Source organism: Anolis carolinensis, chromosome 2 (genome assembly GCF_035594765.1).
Source record: "Anolis carolinensis isolate JA03-04 chromosome 2, rAnoCar3.1.pri, whole genome shotgun sequence".
NCBI lineage: Eukaryota > Metazoa > Chordata > Lepidosauria > Squamata > Dactyloidae > Anolis > Anolis carolinensis.
Window position 1 is genome coordinate 250,872 of NC_085842.1, and position 20,128 is coordinate 270,999.

The 20,128-nt window shown below is 43.5% G+C and overlaps 2 protein-coding genes across 7 annotated transcripts in view; one reads left to right on the forward strand and one right to left on the reverse strand.

Annotated features, from left to right (window-relative positions):
- The first annotated feature begins 1,389 nt into the window (after positions 1 to 1,389).
- On the forward strand, positions 1,390 to 8,392 carry LOC134297164 (uncharacterized). Its single transcript, XM_062974293.1, has 2 exons — positions 1,390 to 3,348; positions 8,330 to 8,392. Exons 1-2 carry the CDS (start codon positions 1,525 to 1,527, stop codon positions 8,390 to 8,392), a joined length of 1,887 nt encoding a protein of 628 aa, XP_062830363.1. The 5' UTR covers positions 1,390 to 1,524.
- Positions 8,393 to 15,755: 7,363 nt separating this feature from the next.
- The window catches only part of LOC134296836 (zinc finger protein 43-like), a 149,409-nt gene continuing 145,036 nt past the window's right edge, over positions 15,756 to 20,128 (reverse strand). Inside the window, exons 1-4 of one of the 6 annotated variants that reach the window (XM_062972739.1) lie at positions 19,595 to 20,024; positions 19,227 to 19,281; positions 16,540 to 17,056; positions 15,756 to 16,205 (exon numbers count right to left, since the gene is read on the reverse strand). In XM_062972739.1, coding sequence (XP_062828809.1) covers positions 16,002 to 16,205; positions 16,540 to 16,929 — 594 coding nt within the window. In that variant the 5' untranslated portion in view covers positions 16,930 to 17,056; positions 19,227 to 19,281; positions 19,595 to 20,024 and the 3' untranslated portion in view covers positions 15,756 to 16,001. Of the gene's footprint in view, positions 16,206 to 16,539; positions 17,057 to 19,203; positions 19,344 to 19,594; positions 20,025 to 20,128 lie in introns of those variants that run through there. The other 5 variants (XM_062972737.1, XM_062972740.1, XM_062972738.1 and 2 more) reach the window with 5 other exon arrangements.

Sequence of the window (20,128 nt, forward strand, 5' to 3'; positions counted from 1 at the left end):
ATGTCAGAAGTCCATGGAACAATTAAAACAGGCCCTTACATCGAATTCTGTTTTAAAAGCCCCAGATTTTGACGCACCTTTTATTTTGACCTGTGATGCTTCTGATACTGGATTAGGAGCCGTCTTAAGTCAGGTTGACACAGAAGGGGAAAATCGTCCAATCCTCTTTCTGAGTAAAAAATTACTTCCTCGGGAGTGCAGCATGTCAACTATCGAAAAGGAGTGCTTAGCCATAGTTTGGGCTATACAAAAATTAAGACCTTATTTATGGGGGAGGAGGTTCACCCTCCAAACTAATCATGCCCCATTAAAATGGCTAGATAACACCAAGGGAACTAATAACAAGCTTCTCCGATGGAGCCTGTTACTGCAGGATTACTCCTTTGAGATAAAACATGTAAAAGGTAGAAACAACATTGTGGCTGATTCACTTTCCAGGACGTATTAGAGGTTGCAACAATGAAGCTTTGTGTTTATATATGTTGCATGATAATGTGTTGATCTTATATGTTAAATGTGTGTTAATATGTATTGTTGTATATTTTTAATTACAATCCGTATTATTATTTTTGACCATTCTAAGTTATAGAAAAGTCAAAAATAATCTTTATGGGTTGGGAGGTGTGTAAAGAAGTGTATGATTTTATTTTGTTTAATGATGACATGTTTATTTGATTTGTTTAAACAGTCAGGTTTAGTTAATTTAAAATGGTGAGTATTAGAGCTGTTAATACCAGCATTGAAGAACCGGCTGCTATGACAACGGGGGCGGAGCCAACCGCCATTTGGAAAGGAAAAGGGGAATGTTTTAAAACCCAGTTTCAGTCTGTGATTTTTAGTCGCAGGAAGAAGACTGATTCTCATGTGGAGGATCAGGGTGACTCAAATAAAAGAATTTGAGTCAGGTCTAAAATAAAAGGATTTATTTTAGACAGTCTGTGATTTTAAATCACAGGGAGCAGTCTGGTTTCAAGACTGAAGGGAACCAGAAGGACAGACCTCTATTAGGCCAGACTAAGCAAGTTAGGGGACTTGTTTAGGGTCATTTACAGAGGCTGTGGATTAGGGAAAGTTAATCCCAGTAGATCCAGGAGGATCAGGTTTTAGTTTAGCTGAGAGGAAGAAGTATTTTGAAAGTTTGAACACCTCATATCTGTTTGTAACCATTAAGCTAAGTGCCTTTAAAAAGTTATAAGAAACCATCAAGCTCTGTACAAGCAATAAACTTGTTTTGATTTAATTCCATCTAAGTCTCTGTCACAATTATATACCAAGTTAAGCAATATCAACATCTGAGGTAAAATAAACAAAGAAGGTATAAAAAGAACCAGTGCCATCTGCCGACATCTCCTCCATTGGTGGCAGCGAAGAAGATAATTAAATAAATAAATAATTAAAATCATCATCCATAAGACATCTTTATAATTGGTGGTATCTGTGTGTGTGGTGGGATCAAAAAGATTCTTCCCTCACACATCTGTACAAATTGGTGGCAGCGGTGGGATTCGAACCCACGCCATCGAAATGCTCAGCTCAGGAAGGGATAAACTTAAGGCTCCATTAGTCCCAATGCCACTAATTGGGGAACCTTTTTCTAGAGTGGGCATAGATATCATTGGTCCCCTTCCCAAACGAAGTAGGAGAGGATGCAGATATATTCTGACTATGATTGACTACGCAACTCGTTATCCTGAGGCAGTAGCCCTATCAAACATCGAGACAACAACAATAGCCAATGCACTGCTCTCGATATGGGGAAGAACAGGTTACCCTAAAGAGCTAGTATCGGATTTGGGAACCCAGTTCACTTCTAGGTTAATGGAAAAATTGCTGGAACTGTGTGGAATAAGGCATTTGACATCATCAGCCTATCATCCACAAACCAATAGCCTTGTTGAAAACCTGAATAAGACCTTGGTTCGCATGATTAAGTCTTACAGTCAGCAACACCCACATGACTGGGACATCAAGCTCCAGCAATTATTATTTGCCTATAGGGAAGTTCCCCAAGACACCACTGGCTATAGCCCCTTTGAATTGTTGTATGGGAGGCGAGTGCGAGGACCGCTTGATTTAGTCAGGGAATTCTGGGAAGCATGTCCAAGACCGGAACCTGTTTCAGTGACCAAATACATCAAAGATCTACAGTCAACAATGGAAATGGCCAGGAACACCGCCCAAGAACATCTAGCTACAGCCCAGCAAAGACAGAAAGCTCAATATGATTCAACTGCCAGATGCAAGAGCTTCGAGATAGGGGATGAGGTCCTGTATCTTACACCGACCAAGACCAACAAGCTCCAATTAGATTGGACTGGACCATGGAAAGTCATCAAAAGACACAGTGGCGTGAACTATTCTATATATGATGAACAGTCTAATATAGAAAAGCTGGTGCATGTAAGTATGTTAAAACCATATGTGAATAGATCTGTAAATGTATGTATGATAATTTCGGGGGAGGAAACCGGTACTTTTCCCTTTTGGGAAGGAAATAGGAGAGCCTATAGAAATAGTGAGCAAGTAAAGGTTGATGAAGGATTGTCCCAGAGTCAACAGAAACAAATTAGGAAGTTATTAAACAAGTATGATAATTTGTTTTCTGATCTCCCAGGGAGAGTACAAGGGATTTATCATCAAATCATCACTGGTGATACTCCACCCATAGCATCTCCTCCATATCGAGTTACAGGCAAAATAACTAAATGCATTGAGAGGGAGGTAAAAGAAATGTTAGACATGGGTATTGTAGTACCATCAAGCAGCCCATGGGCCTCACCAATTGTTTTGGTTCAAAAGCCTGATAACACCATAAGGTTCTGTGTGGACTATCGTCTTTTAAACAAAGTAACACAATCAGATACCTACCCTATGCCTCGGTTAGATGATCTGTTAGAGAGGATGGGGAAGGCTAATTTTATCAGCAGCCTGGATTTAACCAAGGGATTTTGGCAGGTACCTATGGCACCTCAAGACCAGGCAAAGACAGCTTTCAGGACTCATGGGGGATTATATGAGTTCACCGTTTTACCTTTTGGTTTAAAAAACAGCCCAGCCACGTTTCAACGTTTAGTGGACAGAGTACTTAGTGGTATGGGAGATTTCTGTGTGGCTTACATGGACAACATAGGGATTTTTAGTTCGAATTGGGAAGATCACTTGAAACACTTAAATCAAGTGTTGAGTCGGTTAAAGGAGGCAGGTCTAACTATCAAGGCTTCCAAGTGCCGGATAGGGAACCGCACAACCCAATATTTAGGTCACATAGTAGGTTGTGGAAGTATTGGACCGGAGCTAACCAAGGTTGAAGCCATCCACCAATGGCCTATCCCAAAGACCAAAAAGCAAGTAAGATCATTTCTTGGTTTAGCAGGATATTACCGGAAATTTATACCATCATTTAGTACTTTAGCAGCCCCTCTAACTGATCTTACTAGAAAGAACTGCCCCAATCAAGTAATTTGGTCCCCTGAATGTCAGAAGTCCATGGAACAATTAAAACAGGCCCTTACATCGAATTCTGTTTTAAAAGCCCCAGATTTTGACGCACCTTTTATTTTGACCTGTGATGCTTCTGATACTGGATTAGGAGCCGTCTTAAGTCAGGTTGACACAGAAGGGGAAAATCGTCCAATCCTCTTTCTGAGTAAAAAAATTACTTCCTCGGGAGTGCAGCATGTCAACTATCGAAAAGGAGTGCTTAGCCATAGTTTGGGCTATACAAAAATTAAGACCTTATTTATGGGGGAGGAGGTTCACCCTCCAAACTAATCATGCCCCATTAAAATGGCTAGATAACACCAAGGGAACTAATAACAAGCTTCTCCGATGGAGCCTGTTACTGCAGGATTACTCCTTTGAGATAAAACATGTAAAAGGTAGAAACAACATTGTGGCTGATTCACTTTCCAGGACGTATTAGAGGTTGCAACAATGAAGCTTTGTGTTTATATATGTTGCATGATAATGTGTTGATCTTATATGTTAAATGTGTGTTAATATGTATTGTTGTATATTTTTAATTACAATCCGTATTATTATTTTTGACCATTCTAAGTTATAGAAAAGTCAAAAATAATCTTTATGGGTTGGGAGGTGTGTAAAGAAGTGTATGATTTTATTTTGTTTAATGATGACATGTTTATTTGATTTGTTTAAACAGTCAGGTTTAGTTAATTTAAAATGGTGAGTATTAGAGCTGTTAATACCAGCATTGAAGAACCGGCTGCTATGACAACGGGGGCGGAGCCAACCGCCATTTGGAAAGGAAAAGGGGAATGTTTTAAAACCCAGTTTCAGTCTGTGATTTTTAGTCGCAGGAAGAAGACTGATTCTCATGTGGAGGATCAGGGTGACTCAAATAAAAGAATTTGAGTCAGGTCTAAAATAAAAGGATTTATTTTAGACAGTCTGTGATTTTAAATCACAGGGAGCAGTCTGGTTTCAAGACTGAAGGGAACCAGAAGGACAGACCTCTATTAGGCCAGACTGAGCAAGTTAGGGGACTTGTTTAGGGTCATTTACAGAGGCTGTGGATTAGGGAAAGTTAATCCCAGTAGATCCAGGAGGATCAGGTTTTAGTTTAGCTGAGAGGAAGAAGTATTTTGAAAGTTTGAACACCTCATATCTGTTTGTAACCATTAAGCTAAGTGCCTTTAAAAAGTTATAAGAAACCATCAAGCTCTGTACAAGCAATAAACTTGTTTTGATTTAATTCCATCTAAGTCTCTGTCACAATTATATACCAAGTTAAGCAATATCAACATCTGAGGTAAAATAAACAAAGAAGGTATAAAAAGAACCAGTGCCATCTGCCGACATCTCCTCCATTGGTGGCAGCGAAGAAGATAATTAAATAAATAAATAATTAAAATCATCATCCATAAGACATCTTTATAATTGGTGGTATCTGTGTGTGTGGTGGGATCAAAAAGATTCTTCCCTCACACATCTGTACACTGTCACACAGAGCTTGCTTTCTGCTGCTCCAGAGAACAGGACCTCCAACTTACAGGTTCAAATAACAAGAACGGGGACTCCACCAAATCTGACACAGAACTTCTCAAAGAGTCCTGTTTGAAATCAGACATTTACCCACAATGGCTGTTTTTTAGCCTGTATGTGTTCTCTGGTGCTGGTTAAGGGATGAAGTCCGAGTAAAACATTTTCCACATTCATGGCATTTGTAAGGCTTCTCTCCTGTGTGGCTTCTTTTGTGCCTCACCAAGTCTGAAATGGAAGCAAAACATTTCCCACACTCCTGGCACTGGTATGGCTTCTCTCCTGTGTGGAGTCTTTTGTGGCTCAACAAGGCTGAACTGGAAGCAAAACACTTCCCACACTCTTGGCATCTGTATGGTTCCTGACCTGTGTGAATTTTTTTGTGTTTCACCACACATTTTGCAGATACTTTCCCTTTAAGATGGCTTTTCCCAACATCGAGTGTCTTATGAAGCACAAGTGCCATATTTTGGGTAAAACACCTCCCACATACACTGCATTTGTCAGGCCTTTCTTTGGCAGAACCTCCATCTTCTCTGTGGGCTTGCTGCTGTTGACGAAGGCCCCAGTTGTGTCCAAAATGCTTCCTGTATTTGGTGCATACATGGCTCTTCTCCCCGTTATCTACTGTGAAGAAGAACATAAACAATCATTCCTCAGTGTGAGTCATAAAGACTCAAAGGATGTGGGATAAGAAGTGGATTGAAATGATCCTCAAAACAACACAGACATGGAGGAAAAGGAGATATACACGTTGTCCTTTCCCCTCCCCTTGTTCAGTGAAGATGGACCCTGGTTGTCTGCCTGGAGCCTCTAAGAGAGAGATGAGTAACATACGCTCCTGAGGCTCCCTGTTGCTCAGCCCAGCCCGGTTGTTTATTCCGTCTCCTTCTCTCTGGGGAATGGATGCCTTTCCCCTTCACATCCAAATGCTTGCCTTTTTTCTCTAGCTTTAGACTTTACCAACTACCACCCATTTCACCATCCTTCCCTCCTTTTTCTTTCTCTCCCCCAGTCCCAGTTCTCTTTTCCCATGCTCCCTTAATGTTGGATTTTTCCACTCCAACGTAGAAGATCCCATACCTAATTTCAGAGTACAGTAGAGTCTCGCTTATCCAACATAAACTGACCAGCAGAACATTGGATAAGTGAAAATGTTGGATAACAAGGAGGGATTAAGGAAAAGCCTATTAAAGGTCAAATTGCATTATGATTTTACAAATTAAGCACCAAAACATCATGTTTTACAAGAAATTGACATAAAAAGCAGTTCAATACATGGTAACATTATGGAGAAATCACTATATTTACGAATTTAGCACCAAAACATCGCAATGTATTGAAAGCATTGACTACAAAAGTATTTACTACTAAAAATTGACTATAAATATAGAATTGCATAAACTAACACTGTCGGAAGTTAAATCTGTAAAAAGTTCAGTCTTGTGAAGATTTTTTAAAATCTGTGATCCTTGCCTGCTTTTCTGACAACTGCTGTTTCTCCGCTGCCAAGTCTCGCCATCTTTGCAGCATCATTTTGTCAATCCCCGTTGCTTCTTGTTGCTCAATGTGTGTGATTGTGGTTTCTAGAGCCCTAACCCTATCCTTGTGCGAGATTCTGAGAGGCTCGACAGTTGATGCCTGATCATCAGTTTCGTCGCCATCGTTACTGATAAGAGCAACAATTTCTTCATCCGTTATTTCATACTGATCATCTTCGTTCATCCAACTTCCAACTTTTTGTGAAGATGCATTCTCACACCGAGGGACACGCCGTACTAAGGGTAGAATGCTTTCTTCGGTTTCATCTGTGCTTTTCCTTCCCATAATCTCATCCTTATCTTCGCCTAACAACTTCTTCCAAGACCTGGCAATTGTTGGACCCCAACCACAGTCCATGCCCTTGCAACCCAAGAAGCAACTTCCTTTACACGGATGCGTTTCCATTTTTCAATCCTGTCTTGCCCTTATTCTATTTCTTCTATCATTGCCGACAATAGCTTCCTGCGATAGTTCCTTTTTAGGTGTTTCCAAAACGCCGAGATCCATCGGTTGTCATACGGCGGTTACATTATGTGGAAGAAACATCGCCTTCATGTTCCCCTCTTGAAGCTCCTCTGCATCAGGGGGTGTCGGGGCATTAACTAGCAACAAAACCGCATTTCTGGGCAGGTCATTTTCTTTTAAAAATTTATCCATGGAAGGAACAAATTCCTTAGGGCTGGGCTGTAGCACAGCTGGTAAATCACCAGCAGTACTAAGATCTACCAACCGAAAGGTGGCCAGTTCGAAGCCCGGTTGGGGGTGAGCGCTCGACCTCAAGCCCAGCTCACTGTTTACCTAAGCAGTTCGAAAACAGTCTATGAGCTGTAAGTAGAGAAATTAGGTACTGTAAATTGCGGGGGAGGTATTTTACGACATCATAAACATCAAGACCAGAAATGTGGTGACGAAGAGGAAGTTGGAAGGAGGAAGTTCTGATAGCTCTCCGTCATAGAGAATGAAGCAACAGCACCCCTGTGACTGAATCTGAGCCCAACATCAGCCTCCAAGGCACCAAAAAACTGGACTTCAAGACGACATACCTCCTTCTGTTGGTCTTATTCTTTTCTGTCCTGTCTCCAAACGGCATTGAATGTTTGCCTTGTATGTGTACTGTGATCCGCCCTGAGTCCCCTCGAGGAGATAGGGTGGAATATAAATAAAGTGTAATCATGATCATCATCATCTTTGAAAATTTCACTGGTCAGCAACACACTTTTTTGATTGTACTATTTCACAGGAAGAGCGTTTTTTGAAATTGTTTTAAAGGCTCTGGGATTTTTGGGCTTCCCAATCATTGCAAGGTCCATTTTGTGGTTTGCGGTAGCATTGCTGCACGCTAAAATTGTCAGCCTCTCTTTGCTGTGCTTTTAGCCAGGGGCTGCTGCTTCAGTTCTGGCTGCAAGACTCCTACTGGGTAACACTTTGCAACTGAGGCCGGTCTCGTCACAATTCAACATCTGATCGCCCGTTAGGTTTTCAGTTTCAATAAATTCTTGAATATTTTTTTCATGAATGCCTCCATTTCTTGATAATTTGATGACAGCTTCTCACCACAAACACTTAGCTGACGGATTCCATAACATTTCTTCCACTTGTCGAGCCAACCAATGCTTGCTGTAAAATCTGGATCCCCTTCATTACATTCCTTTCAAAAACGCAACGCCTTTTGCTGTAAAATAGGCCCTGAAATGGGCACACCTTTGTCTCTGGACTGCGTAAACCAAACATACAAAGCTTCACTAACTTTTTCATAGTTACACTTTATCGTCTTCCTCTCTTTTAGCGCACCATCCGTAACTTTGGGGGAACTCTATTCTTCCATCTCCGATCGATTCCCGTGAGCTAGTTTCAGAATAGGCTGAAGGAATCCCTCCCCCTTGTCTCCTGATTGACAGTTGGGATGTATCTATTTGTTCTCTCGGTTTCTTTCTCTCATTCTGATTGGTTTTGTAGAATGGTGCATGCTTTTGCTTCAGATTTCTGACTTATATCTCAGTGTGTACTGTGTGTATTAAGACCTCTCTCTGCTTGTGTGTCAGGAGAGATGTAGGGCTTGGAGTTTTTCCCTCTCTTTTAATCCCAAGAAGAGATGGAAACAGAGAGCAGCTCAGACCCAGTCCTTTACTATTTAGAAAGAGAGTTATTTAATTTTTTTTTTGTAAATAAACCTTTTGTAATTTTGACCCGTTATGGAAATCTTCCCACTTGAGTCTGAATTGGTGCTAATGTTATATTATTATTATTATTATTATTTCATATATTTCTAAGACAAGCCCTGCCTTGCAGACCCTCAGTGACTGTGATGATGTAGGATAATACTGCCTTTTGAAACAGAAATCCCCATCAGTGAGGGAGCCTTACCAAGAGAGTCCACAATCCCATTCATCTCCTCCATGATCTGCTTGTGCAAGGCTTTCTGGTCCGGATTCAGGAGAACCCACTCCTCCAGGGAGAAATCCACAGCCACGTCCTCAAAGGCGATTGGGCCCTGGCGGAATCATAGAATAGTAGAGTTGGAAGAGACCTCATGGGCCATCCAGTCCAACCCCCTGCTAAGAAGCAGGAAATCGCATTCAAAGCACCCCCGACAGATGGTCATCCAGCCTCTGCCTCAAAGCCTCCAAAGAAGGAGCCTCCACCACGGCCCGGGGGAGAGAGTTCCACTGCCGAACAGCCCTTCTCACCGTGAGGAAGTTCTTCCTGATGTTCAGGTGGAATCTCCTTTCCTGTAGTTTGAAGCCATTGTTCCGTGTCCTAGTCTGCAGGGCAGCAGAAAACAAGCTTGCTCCCTCCTCCCTATGACTTCCCTTCACATATTTGTACATGGCTATCATATCTCCTCTCAGCCTTCTCTTCTGCAGGCTAAACATGCCCAGCTCTTTAAGCCGCTCCTCATAGGGCTTGTTCTCCAGACCCTTAATCATTTTAGTCGCCCTCCTCTGGACGCTTTCCAGCTTGTCAACATCTCCCTTCAATTGAGGTGCCCGGAATTGGACACAGTGTGATTCCAGGTGTGGTCTGACCAAGGCAGAATAGAAAGAGGGGGAGCAGGACTTCCCTGGATCTAGATGCTATTCCCCTCTTGATGCAGGCCAGAATCCCATTGGCTTTTTTAGCTGCCGCATCACATTGTTGGCTCATGTTTAACGTGTTGTCCACAAGGACTCCAAGGTCTTTTTCGCACACACTGCTGTCAAGCCAGGCGTCCCCCATTCTGTATCTTTGCATTCCATTTTTTCTGCCGAAGTGAAGTATCTTGCATTTGTCCCTGTTGAACTTCATTTTGTGAGTTTCGGCCCATCTCTCTAGTCTGTCAAGATCGTTTTGAATTCTGCTCCTGTCTTCTGGAGTGTTGGCTCTCCCTCCCAGTTTTGTGTCGTCTGCAAACTTGATGATCGTGCCTTCTAACCCTTCGTCTAAGTCGTTAATAAAGATGTTGAACAGAACCGGGCCCAGGACGGAGCCCTGCGGCACTCCACTTGTCACTTCTTTCCATGATGAAGACGACGCATTGGTGAGCACCCTTTGGGTTCGTTCGCTTAGCCAATTACAGATCCACCTAACCGTAGTTTTGTCTAGCCCACATTTTACTAGCTTGTTTGCCAGAAGGTCGTGGGGGACCTTGTCGAAGGCCTTACTGAAATCCAGGTAGGCTACATCCACGGCATTCCAGCTTGTAACTCTATCGAAAAAAGAGATCAGATTAGTCTGGCATGATTTGTTTTTGATAAATCCGTGTTGACTATTAGCAATGACAGCATTTGTTTCTAAATGTTCACAGACCACTTCCTTAGCGATCTTTTCCAGGATCTTGCCTGGTATTGATGTGAGGCTGACCGGTTGGTAATTGTTTGGGTCGTTCTTTTTTCCCTTCTTGAAGATAGGGACCACATTCGCCCTCCTCCAATCTGCTGGGACTTCTCCCGTTCTCCAAGAACTCTCGAAGATAATTGCCAGTGGTTCTGAAATAACTTCCGCTAGTTCCTTCAATACTCTTGGATGTAGCTGATCTGGCCCTGGGGACTTGAATTCGTTTAGAGAGGCCAGGTGTTCCTGGACAACTTGTTTCCCTATTTGGGGTTGGATTTCCCCCAATCCTTCGTCCATTCCATGTTTCTGGGGTTGAAGATGGCTTTCTTTTTGTGAGAAGACTGAGGCAAAGAAGGCATTAAGCAGTTCTGCCTTTTCCCTGTCCCCTGTCACCATCACCCCATCTTCTCCTCACAGTGGCCCTATTGCCTCCTTGTTCTTCCTTTTTCTACCAACGTAAGCAAAAAAGCCTTTTTTGTTGTTTTTTATGTCCCTGGCAAGCCTGAGCTCATTTTTCGCTTTAGCCTTGCGAACCTTTTCCCTGCAGGTGTTGGCTATACGTTTGAATTCTTCTTTGGTGATTTCTCCCCTTTTCCACTTCTTGTGCATGTCACTTTTGAGCTTTAGCTCAGTTAGAAGTTCTTTGGACATCCATTCTGGCTTCTTTGCACTTGTCTTATTTTTCTTCTTTATTGGCACTGTTTGCATTTGCGCCTTGAGTATTTCACTTTTGAAAAACTCCCATCCATCCTTAACTCCCTTGTTTTTTAATATCGGCGCCCATGGAATGCCGCTCAGTAATTCCTTCATTTTTTGGAAGTCAGCTCTCTTAAAGTCCAGAATGCGTGTCTGACTTGTCTTAGTTTCAGCATTCCTTTGTATTGCAAACTGCAGGAGCACATGGTCACTTGCCCCTAAGGATCCAACCACTTCAACTGTATTGATCAGGTCTTCCACATTTGTTAAGATTAGATCAAGAGTTGCTGACCCCCTTGTTGCCTCTTCTACCTTCTGGACCATAAAATTATCTGCAAGGCAAGTGAGGAATTTGTTGGACTTTGTACTCTTGGCTGAGTTTGTTTTCCAGCAGATATCGGGATAATTGAAATCGCCCATGACTACTATATCTCTTCTTTGTGCCTGTTTGGTCAGCTGTTGACAGAAGGCTTCATCGAGTCCTTCATCCTGACTTGGAGGTCTGTAGTAGACACCCACGACAAGATCTTTTTGAGTCCCGGTTCCCTTGATTCTTATCCAGATGCTTTCAAGCTGGTTTCCCAGATTACAGTCTTGCATTTCTTCTGCAATGTAACTGTTTTTGACATATAAAGCTACTCCCCCTCCTCTCCCCTTTGTTCTATTTCTGTGAAAGAGGTTATAGCCCTCAATGGCTACATTCCAGTGATGGGAGTCATCCCACCAGGTTTCAGTGATGCCTATGACATCGTTTGTGTGGTGCTGTGCTAAGAGTTGGAGTTCGTCTTGCTTATTTCCCATGCTCTGTGCATTGGTGTAAAGACATGTAAGCCCCTGTGACCTCCCCTTGAGCTGTTTATTTGGGATTATTGTGCTTTCCGTACTTGGTCCTTGCTGTGTTTGTGCAGCCCTCTGTTTAGCCTTTTGGCGGTTCCCTGTGGTCATGGGTAATATAGTGTTCGCCAGGCTGTTGTTCCCCTCCCCCAGTGGATCTAGTTTAAAGTGCGCCTGATGAGGTTTGTGAGTCTGTGTGCAAAAAGATGTTTTCCTACTTGTGTGAGATGCACCCCATCGCTTGCCAGTAGTCCATCCTCTTGGAAGAGTAGACCATGGTCAAGGAAGCCAAAATGCTCCTCTTGACACCATTTTCTGAGCCAGTTATTGACCTGTACTATTTTTCCGGCCCTTGTAGAGCCGTGTCCTACAACGGGGAGGAGGGATGAAAAGATCACATGTACATTATACAGTTTTAGCTTTGTTCCCAGAGCTCGAAAATCATTTGTGATCTTTTGAAAAGTATGCCTAGCGGTGTCATTGGTACCTACATGAATCAACATAAGGTGGGGAGGGTGATGGGGCTTTAGGAGCCTGCTGAGCCTCTGAGTGATATGGTGTATTTTTGCCCCCGGGAGGCAGCATGTTTCTCGAGCCATCCCATCCGGTCTGGAAATGGTGGCTTCCGTTCCTCTAAGGAGAGAGTCGCCTACTACCAAGACCTGTTTCCTTTGAGGATTGACAGGGTCCCTTTTGTTCAAGACAGTGTGTATGTCCCCTGAAGAGTGTTCCTGTTGAAGTGAATCATGTAGGTGTAAAGTGTTGTCCTCCTCCTCAACATCCCCAGTGCATTCATCAATGACAATCCATTGAGATACATCCGAGAGCCCATTACTCTCCCAAGGATGTTCCTGTTGCTCCTGGTCTACGATTGGGGATGGAGCATTCGCATGATTACATAAGTGTGAATGTGGTGATGCACTGTCCCCGTCAGGGCTATCCCCTGCGCATTGATCCAGGGTGGTCCACTGAGTGGTATCTAAGAAACTGTGGTCCTCCACAAGATGAGTTTCCTGATTGTATGTTAATGATGTAAGAATTTCAAATCTGTTGTGTAAATCCAGCTGAGCAGAGGAGGTCTGCGGAGGCTGCTGGGTCCTATGTCTCCTTCTATGGGTGACCTCCTTCCAAGCCTGAGGGTTGTCTACCTGTGAGTTGATCTCCCCATAAGGTTCCTGATCATGGTCATGGTGGTGTTGGTGTGATGCAGGCTGCAGATCTACAGCAGAGTGTTGTGCAGTGTCCAAGAAGAGCTCGAGTGCCTGAATGTCCTTAAGGGTCTTAATACGGTGCTCGAGCTGTTGGATCCTCTGCTCCATCAGAGTCATCTGTTTGCATTTGGAGCAGATGTAGTTGACTAGTTTTTGTGTGAAAAAGTGGAACATGCCACAGCTGGTGCATGTGATGGGAATGTTTTGCTTTTGCTGCATCTCTTGGTGAGTGTGGTGGCCAAGTGGGATCTTTGTACAGTTAAGTAATATGCACACACTTTTATGTGCAGACTGCCCCAAACCACCTCTTTGTGTATTTGTTTATGTTGTTTTGTTTCCTGTATGTACTGCAAAGGATATTTAGTAAAAGTGTCTTAGCCAAATCCTACCTGAAGCCATGGAGCAAAAATGTCCTCCTGCTGCCTCTGCTTCTGCGAGAACCAACTGCCCTTCAGAGATCAGCCTCTGGCAAATGAAGCTTTCCCAGAAACTCAATTAACAGGGAACAATGCCTGCTGTCAATCAACTTAAGTACCTGGCTCTCTTTCAACACAACAGTCACACAGCAGTTAGACTTTGACCACAGGAGCCAAGCCTACACTCAGTTTAAAATTTTAGCCAAATCTTAGCCAAATCTTAGCCAAATCCTACCTGAAGCCAGGGAGCAAAAATGTCCTCCTGCTGCCTCTGCTTCTGCGAGAACCAACTGCCCTTCAGAGATCAGCCTCTGGCAAATGAAGCTTTCCCAGAAACTCAATTAACAGGGAACAATGCCTGCTGTCAATCAACTTAAGTACCTGGCTCTCTTTCAACACAACAGTCACACAGCAGTTAGACTTTGACCACAGGAGCCAAGCCTACACTCAGTTTAAAATTTTAGCCAAATCTTAGCCAAATCTTAGCCAAATCCTACCTGAAGCCAGGGAGCAAAAATGTCCTCCTGCTGCCTCTGCTTCTGCGAGAACCAGAAGAAAAGATTCCCTTCTCACATGTCAAGGAAAATAATAACAAGAAAATATTTAAAGCAGATTGTTTGAAAGGGAAAGGGCCAAGGCCTCCATGCCACAGTTGTAAGCTTGGTAGAGACGACGGGTTGATCACAGTTAACAACAATTTCTTAATTGATATGTAGAATCAGAAATGGAATCTGAGCATGTTCCAGCCTTTATTGAGGTGCCCAGAACTGGCATTTTCCTCCTGCCTAAGTGTACTACTCTAGATATATTCTTGTTGAAATTAATTGTGTTAGTTTTGGCTCAGCTCTCTAACATGTTCAGGCCATTGTGAATTCTATCCCTGCTAATTTGGTGTCATCTCAAAATATGATGCGCATCTTGAGCAGTACTAGGCCTAGGACAGAACTCTGCGGCACTCCACCCTTTGTCTCCCAAACCATTACAAATCCACCTTGTTTGAATCCCTTATATGATTGGCAAAGAACACCGAGGCAGTCCAGGGTCAGACACAAAAACTAGTTCGATAAAGAGCCCATAATAGCAAACAAACAGATCTGCTCCCTCTATAACGATTATCAATCCACATCAAACAATCTCCTCCTTATAAAAATTCAAGAGTCTAAACAGCTGCTTCAACTGCTTATGGGCCAGGTCAAGATAACTGGATGGTCATTGTTAGGGGACCTCTTTTTGGTCCATTCTTGGAGATAGAGACAACCTTTGATTACTGCTGTTAGTTCAATACTCTTGGTTGTAGTTCACCTGGCCCTGGAGACTGGGATTCATTTAGAGTGGCTAGGTATTCCAGGACCACTCCTTTACCTATTTGGGGTTGCATTTCCAGTTGCTCCATCTTGCTCAGGTAGAATGCCGATTTCCTTTTGGGAGAAGACTGAGGCCATGTTCTAACTCTTCCCTATCCCTGGTTAGCATCTCACCACCTTCTCCAGGCACAGACATTACTCTTGGCTCATTTTCTCTTCTGACCTCATGTTCTGAGTTAGATTGTGAGACCTTTTTCCTACTCATGCTGGTTAGTCCTTTACATTCTTTGGTGACCCCCCCCCCCTCCTTTCCATTTCTTGCACATGTCCCTTTTGAATCTTAGCTCCGTTGAAAGTTCTTTGAACATCCATTCTGATTTCTTTTGTTTTCTCTTAATATTTTTCCCTCCTTGCAATTGTGCCTTCAGTATTTCACTTCTAAGGAAACGCATTCGATCTTGTCTGTTTCAACAGATGTTGATCATTAAGCCTGGAACCAAAGGCACCCCGGCAGGCCCAGTCCTCCTCTCCCAGGAATCCTTCTGCTTACCTGATTCAGTCCCACTCCATCGCAAAGGGGGAGAAACGGCTGAGGATTCGGCAACAGCATCATTCCAGACCCTGGAGAGAAAGCAAGGGGTGGAAAGCTGGTCACAGAAACAGGCCTCAGACAATTGCCAATTGTGACAATTGCAGTCCTATAAAGAAACCCATGAGGAAACGGCCCTAAGAACACAGGCACATTCAACAGCCCAAGAAGATGTACAATGTGAGGGTTTAGGACTTTATCTCACAAGCAGTGCTGTGAGGATGTTCAAGTGAAACCAGCATTGGGCTTGGTGCAAGAAAGAAAACTGCAAATCAAACTGAAATGACACCTCTAGCAACCCTATGCCTACATATAACAATTATTATTATTATTATTATTATTATTATTATTATTATTATTATTTTATTTTTTTACTCGCCTCTTCTTGCAGTTCCAGGCAGGTTACCACAAAATTTTAAAAACACAACCTTTGTCAAAATTCAACAAAGATACATATTTCTATAAAAGATCCACATTAAAACTGCCTTTCTATAAAATACATATTAAAGTCCTTAAAACATCACAGAAAAGACATGAGTTTAAGATATATACCCATCTCAAGGCCAAATGATCCGGCATGTTCACCTTCTGAAGCTCAAACTGTGGGTGTGCACTCATCCCCCCAAAGCGGGATTTCCACTGGCACAAAACCCCAAAACTCCCAGAAGAGTTCCTTCTCACCCTGCAAGGCGGCAGCCCCGTCTCCTTCCCGCTTCAGCTCCTTCTGCCTGAGACTCTGGGTGGTGTCTGGTGGAGATTCCTCTGGTGCAGGGACTTCCATGGAGTTATTATGATGGGCCTGGAAGAGCACAGAGCATTCCAGAAGGAGTTTGGGAAAAGTTCAGAAATATCACAGACCTCTAGACCTTTTTGGAAAGAATAACTCTGAGATGGCAACCTAGTTTAGAACCAATGCCCCCTCCCCCTCCCATCATTGTCTATGTTCTATCTTGAGCAGAGCATCAACCAAGCTGACGGTAGAGACGGAGGGGCAGAGCAGGTGGGGAAAGAGGCCGAGGGAGCAGGGCCTTGCTCATCCCCCACATCGGTCCCATCTTGGAAGAAAGGCAGGATGTACGTTCAACCTGTCCATCAGCCCCCAGGATAGTGAAACCCAGAGGGAATGCTCTCACCTGTCCTTCCTGCTCCTTGTCCTCGGCCCGACTCAGGAGGAAGCCTTCCGCCAGGGCCACCGCCTGGGAACAGGTCTCTGCCCCACACTCTCGGACCCAGCTCCCCATCTCTGGGGGCAGGATGCTCAGGAACTGCTCCAGGGTCACCAGGTCCAGCACCTCGGCCTTGGTGTGCTGCTCTGGCTTCAGCCACTGGCGGCACAGATCGTGGAGACGACTGCAAACCCCTCGGGGTCCTTCACCCTCTTGGTAGGAGGACTGCCTGAAGCGCTGGCGCTGTGTGTCCGAGCTGTCAAGGTCCACACTCAGGGACTCATGTCTGGTTCTTTCCCAGGATTCCCCACTGCCCCCAGGTCCTGCTTCAGGCCCACGTGAGTTGGGTCTCTCCATGTTGGAACCACTCTGGTGAAGAACCCAACCGTATCCAAGATGTTTTTCCTCCTCTTCTTTCTTTCAAGGGAAAGAAATCCCTCCACAGGCTCTACTCCGAGATTCTCAGCCCAAAATCACATTTCCTCTGTGAAAGAAAGGCAGAAAGGTTGTGGGACCAGGCTTTTGAGCAATAGTAGCAGCAGAAATGACAACTATATGATCCAAGGTATAATGACAGACCCGGTTTGGACTTGAAAGGTGCCTTGAATGTTTACAGTAGAGTCTCACTTATCCAACATAAACAGGCCGGCAGAACGTTGGATAAGTAAATATGTTGGATAATAAGGAGGGATTAAGGAAAAGCCTATTAAACATCAAATTAGGTTATGATTTTACAAATTAAGCTCCAAAACATCCTGTTATACAACAAATTTGACAGAAAAAGTAGTTCAGTACGAAATAATGCTATGTAGCAATTACTGTATTTACGAATTTAGCACCAAAATATCATGATTTATTGAAAACATCGACTACAAAAATGTGTTGGAATATCCAGAACGTTGGATAAGCGAGTGTTGCATAAGTGAGACTCTACTGTATTTATATGTATATTTATGAAAGTTTGAATGTAATTTAATTTAAATGGAATTTTGAAATGTGATTGTATTCTTTGATATATTTATTTATTTATTTACAACATTTATACCCCGCCCTTCTCACCCGAGGGGACTCAGGGCGGCTTATATGTTTTATATTGTAAGCCACCCTGAGTCCCCTTGATGGGTGAGAAGGATGGGGTAGAAATGTTGCAATAGATAAATAAATAAACAAAAAGAAGAATCAACAATGACATGTTTCCATTATAATCGACTCCAACAGAGACTTCGTCTAGACACAAGATTCGGAGAATCAGCGGAACCAACTGCTACAGACAAAAAACTAACCAATTGGGAAGCTGCATCAATTTCTTCTGAAAGATTTTACAATTGATAAAGAAATTAAAAAACCTATGATTCAGTGGGTGAAAACTCTAGGCTAAGCAATAACTCCACGAGAATGAGAAGAGCTCTGGTAAAAATGACTAAAATTTACAAGGAGTCACACAATTAAATAAAATTTCAACAAAATGATACATAGATGGTACAAAACTCCAGAAAAACTCTCAAATACACACACATGATATGTTGGGATTTGCCAAAAGGTAACAAATTCTGAATAAAAATCCACAGAGACATGGAAACTATTCTAGAGTACAAAATCCCATTAAAACCAGAACATCCGGCATCTCCAGGAATAGGCATAGTTGCTCTATACCTTTAAGTGTGCAAAAGCACCCTTGGGCATTGCAGAAAACTTGAGCTCCCACGTTCAAGACTTGAGTTCACTTCTGGTATCTAAACAAATTTACAGTAGAGTCTCACTTATCCAACACTCGCTTATCCAACGTTCTGGATTATCCAACACATTTTTGTAGTCAATGTTTTCAATATATCGTGATATTTTGGTGCTAAATTTGTAAATAAAGTAATTACTACATAGCATTACTGCGTATTGAACTACTTTTTCTGCCAAATTTGTTGTCTAACATGATGTTTTGGTGTTTCAATTGTAAAATCATAACCTAATTTGATGTTTAATAGGCTTTTCCTTAATGCCTCCTTATTATCCAACATATTCACTTATCCAACATGGCGCTGGCCCGTTTATGTTGGATAAGTGAGACTCAACTGTACTTGGGACCCAATAATAAATTCTGCATCAATAAGTCCAGCACAAAATAAATGAATAATTTTCACAGGAAAAAAAAAACCATAACTTTTTCTACTGGGAAACATCAAGAAAGACTCTTTCTTTATATGACAACAGAAGCAAGAACTGAATACGCAAAACTATGGAAACAACAAGACATGCCAACACCAGACAACTGGATGACAAAAGTTTTCGAAGTGGCCAAAAAGGACAAAGTAACTTCAGCTGCACAACAAACAAATACACAGAGACTTCCAAGAAGAATGGAAGCCCTTCATTGAATTCACAAAGAAGCAAAGGAAGATGGCCACAGCAGGATCTGTTGCCTAAAATAGTATTCATAGTATACAGTTACATTTTGTACTATTTCTGAACTCTTTATTCAAGAGACTTTGAATAATTGCCCTATCAACACTCTTTGATGAGAATATAGAAGGTGGCAAGCCTCGTTAATTAGATATTTTAGAGTGACACATATATACAAATACATATTTGTGTAGTGTTTAAATAAAAGAAAAGATAACAAACATAGTGAATTCTCACGCCCACAATCCTAATTGACTAACCAATGGAGCTGATATTTGGGATCCATCTGGCAGTCGTGATGATGAGATGAAATGCCTGCAAAGAACGGGAAGAGGAGGCGGGAAGGAGGCCGGATCTCCTGGGAAGGCCAGAAGGTCCTGAGGAGAAGAGGGCGTTCGCTTCTGTCTCCGAGGCCCTGTGGATCTCCCCAACCCCGAGGCCATGTCTCTCATCCCGGGGCCTGGGCTGAAGAGAGGGACGTGAAGGCAAAACCAAGGCCAGGCCTCTCTCCCGCCCTCCCTCTTTCTTGGGATCACAGAAGACACGGAGACACTTCTTTCCTATTCTCAAAGAGACCTCCTTCGTTCTACAGCAGACCCATCACATTCACTCTTCCAAACAATCCTACCTTTCCTTTTGGCATCCAATGTTCTTTCCACCCTTCAAGCTGAGGTAAAGATTGGCCCTCAGGTCCCGGGAATGGCCGTTCATGGCGGAACGGCGAAGGAAAGGGCCGGGGGAGATTCTGCCCGGAGACGGATGACGTCAGGGAGGGAGGCGGATGCCCATTGGCGGACCCTGGGCGTTGGGAAGAAAAGAAAGGAGGAGCGTCTCTCTCTGTCTAGAGCTCCGTTCGACGGCCGAGAAGCCCCGCCCCTCTCTGGGCATCGTGCCCGCGGCTGCCATGTTGAGCCCGGGCGGAAGTCCACCGAGGAGGGAGGCGTCTTCCTAGAGAGACTCAGGACGAGAGGCGCCTTTTCCTGTCAGAGCGAGCGCGGGAGGGAGAGGAAGGAGGAAGCGGAGGAGGAGGAGGAGGAGGAGGAGGAGGAGGGGTGAGTGTGCGTGTGCGTGTTGGGGGGGGGGCTGAGTGGGTCCCCGAGTCTCCCCCCGCGCCCCCCCTCCGGCCTTGGCCTGCCTGGCCCTTCGCCTCAAGGCCTCCCTT

Coding starts and splice junctions, on each gene's coding strand:
- LOC134297164 (XM_062974293.1), top strand. CDS start 1,525: ATGCTCAGCTCAGGAAGGGATAAACTTAAGGCTCCATTAGTCCCAATG. Junction 3,349..8,329: donor TCCCAAAGACCAAAAAGCAA/GTAAGATCATTT, acceptor CCTCTCTTTTAG/CGCACCATCCGTAACTTTGG.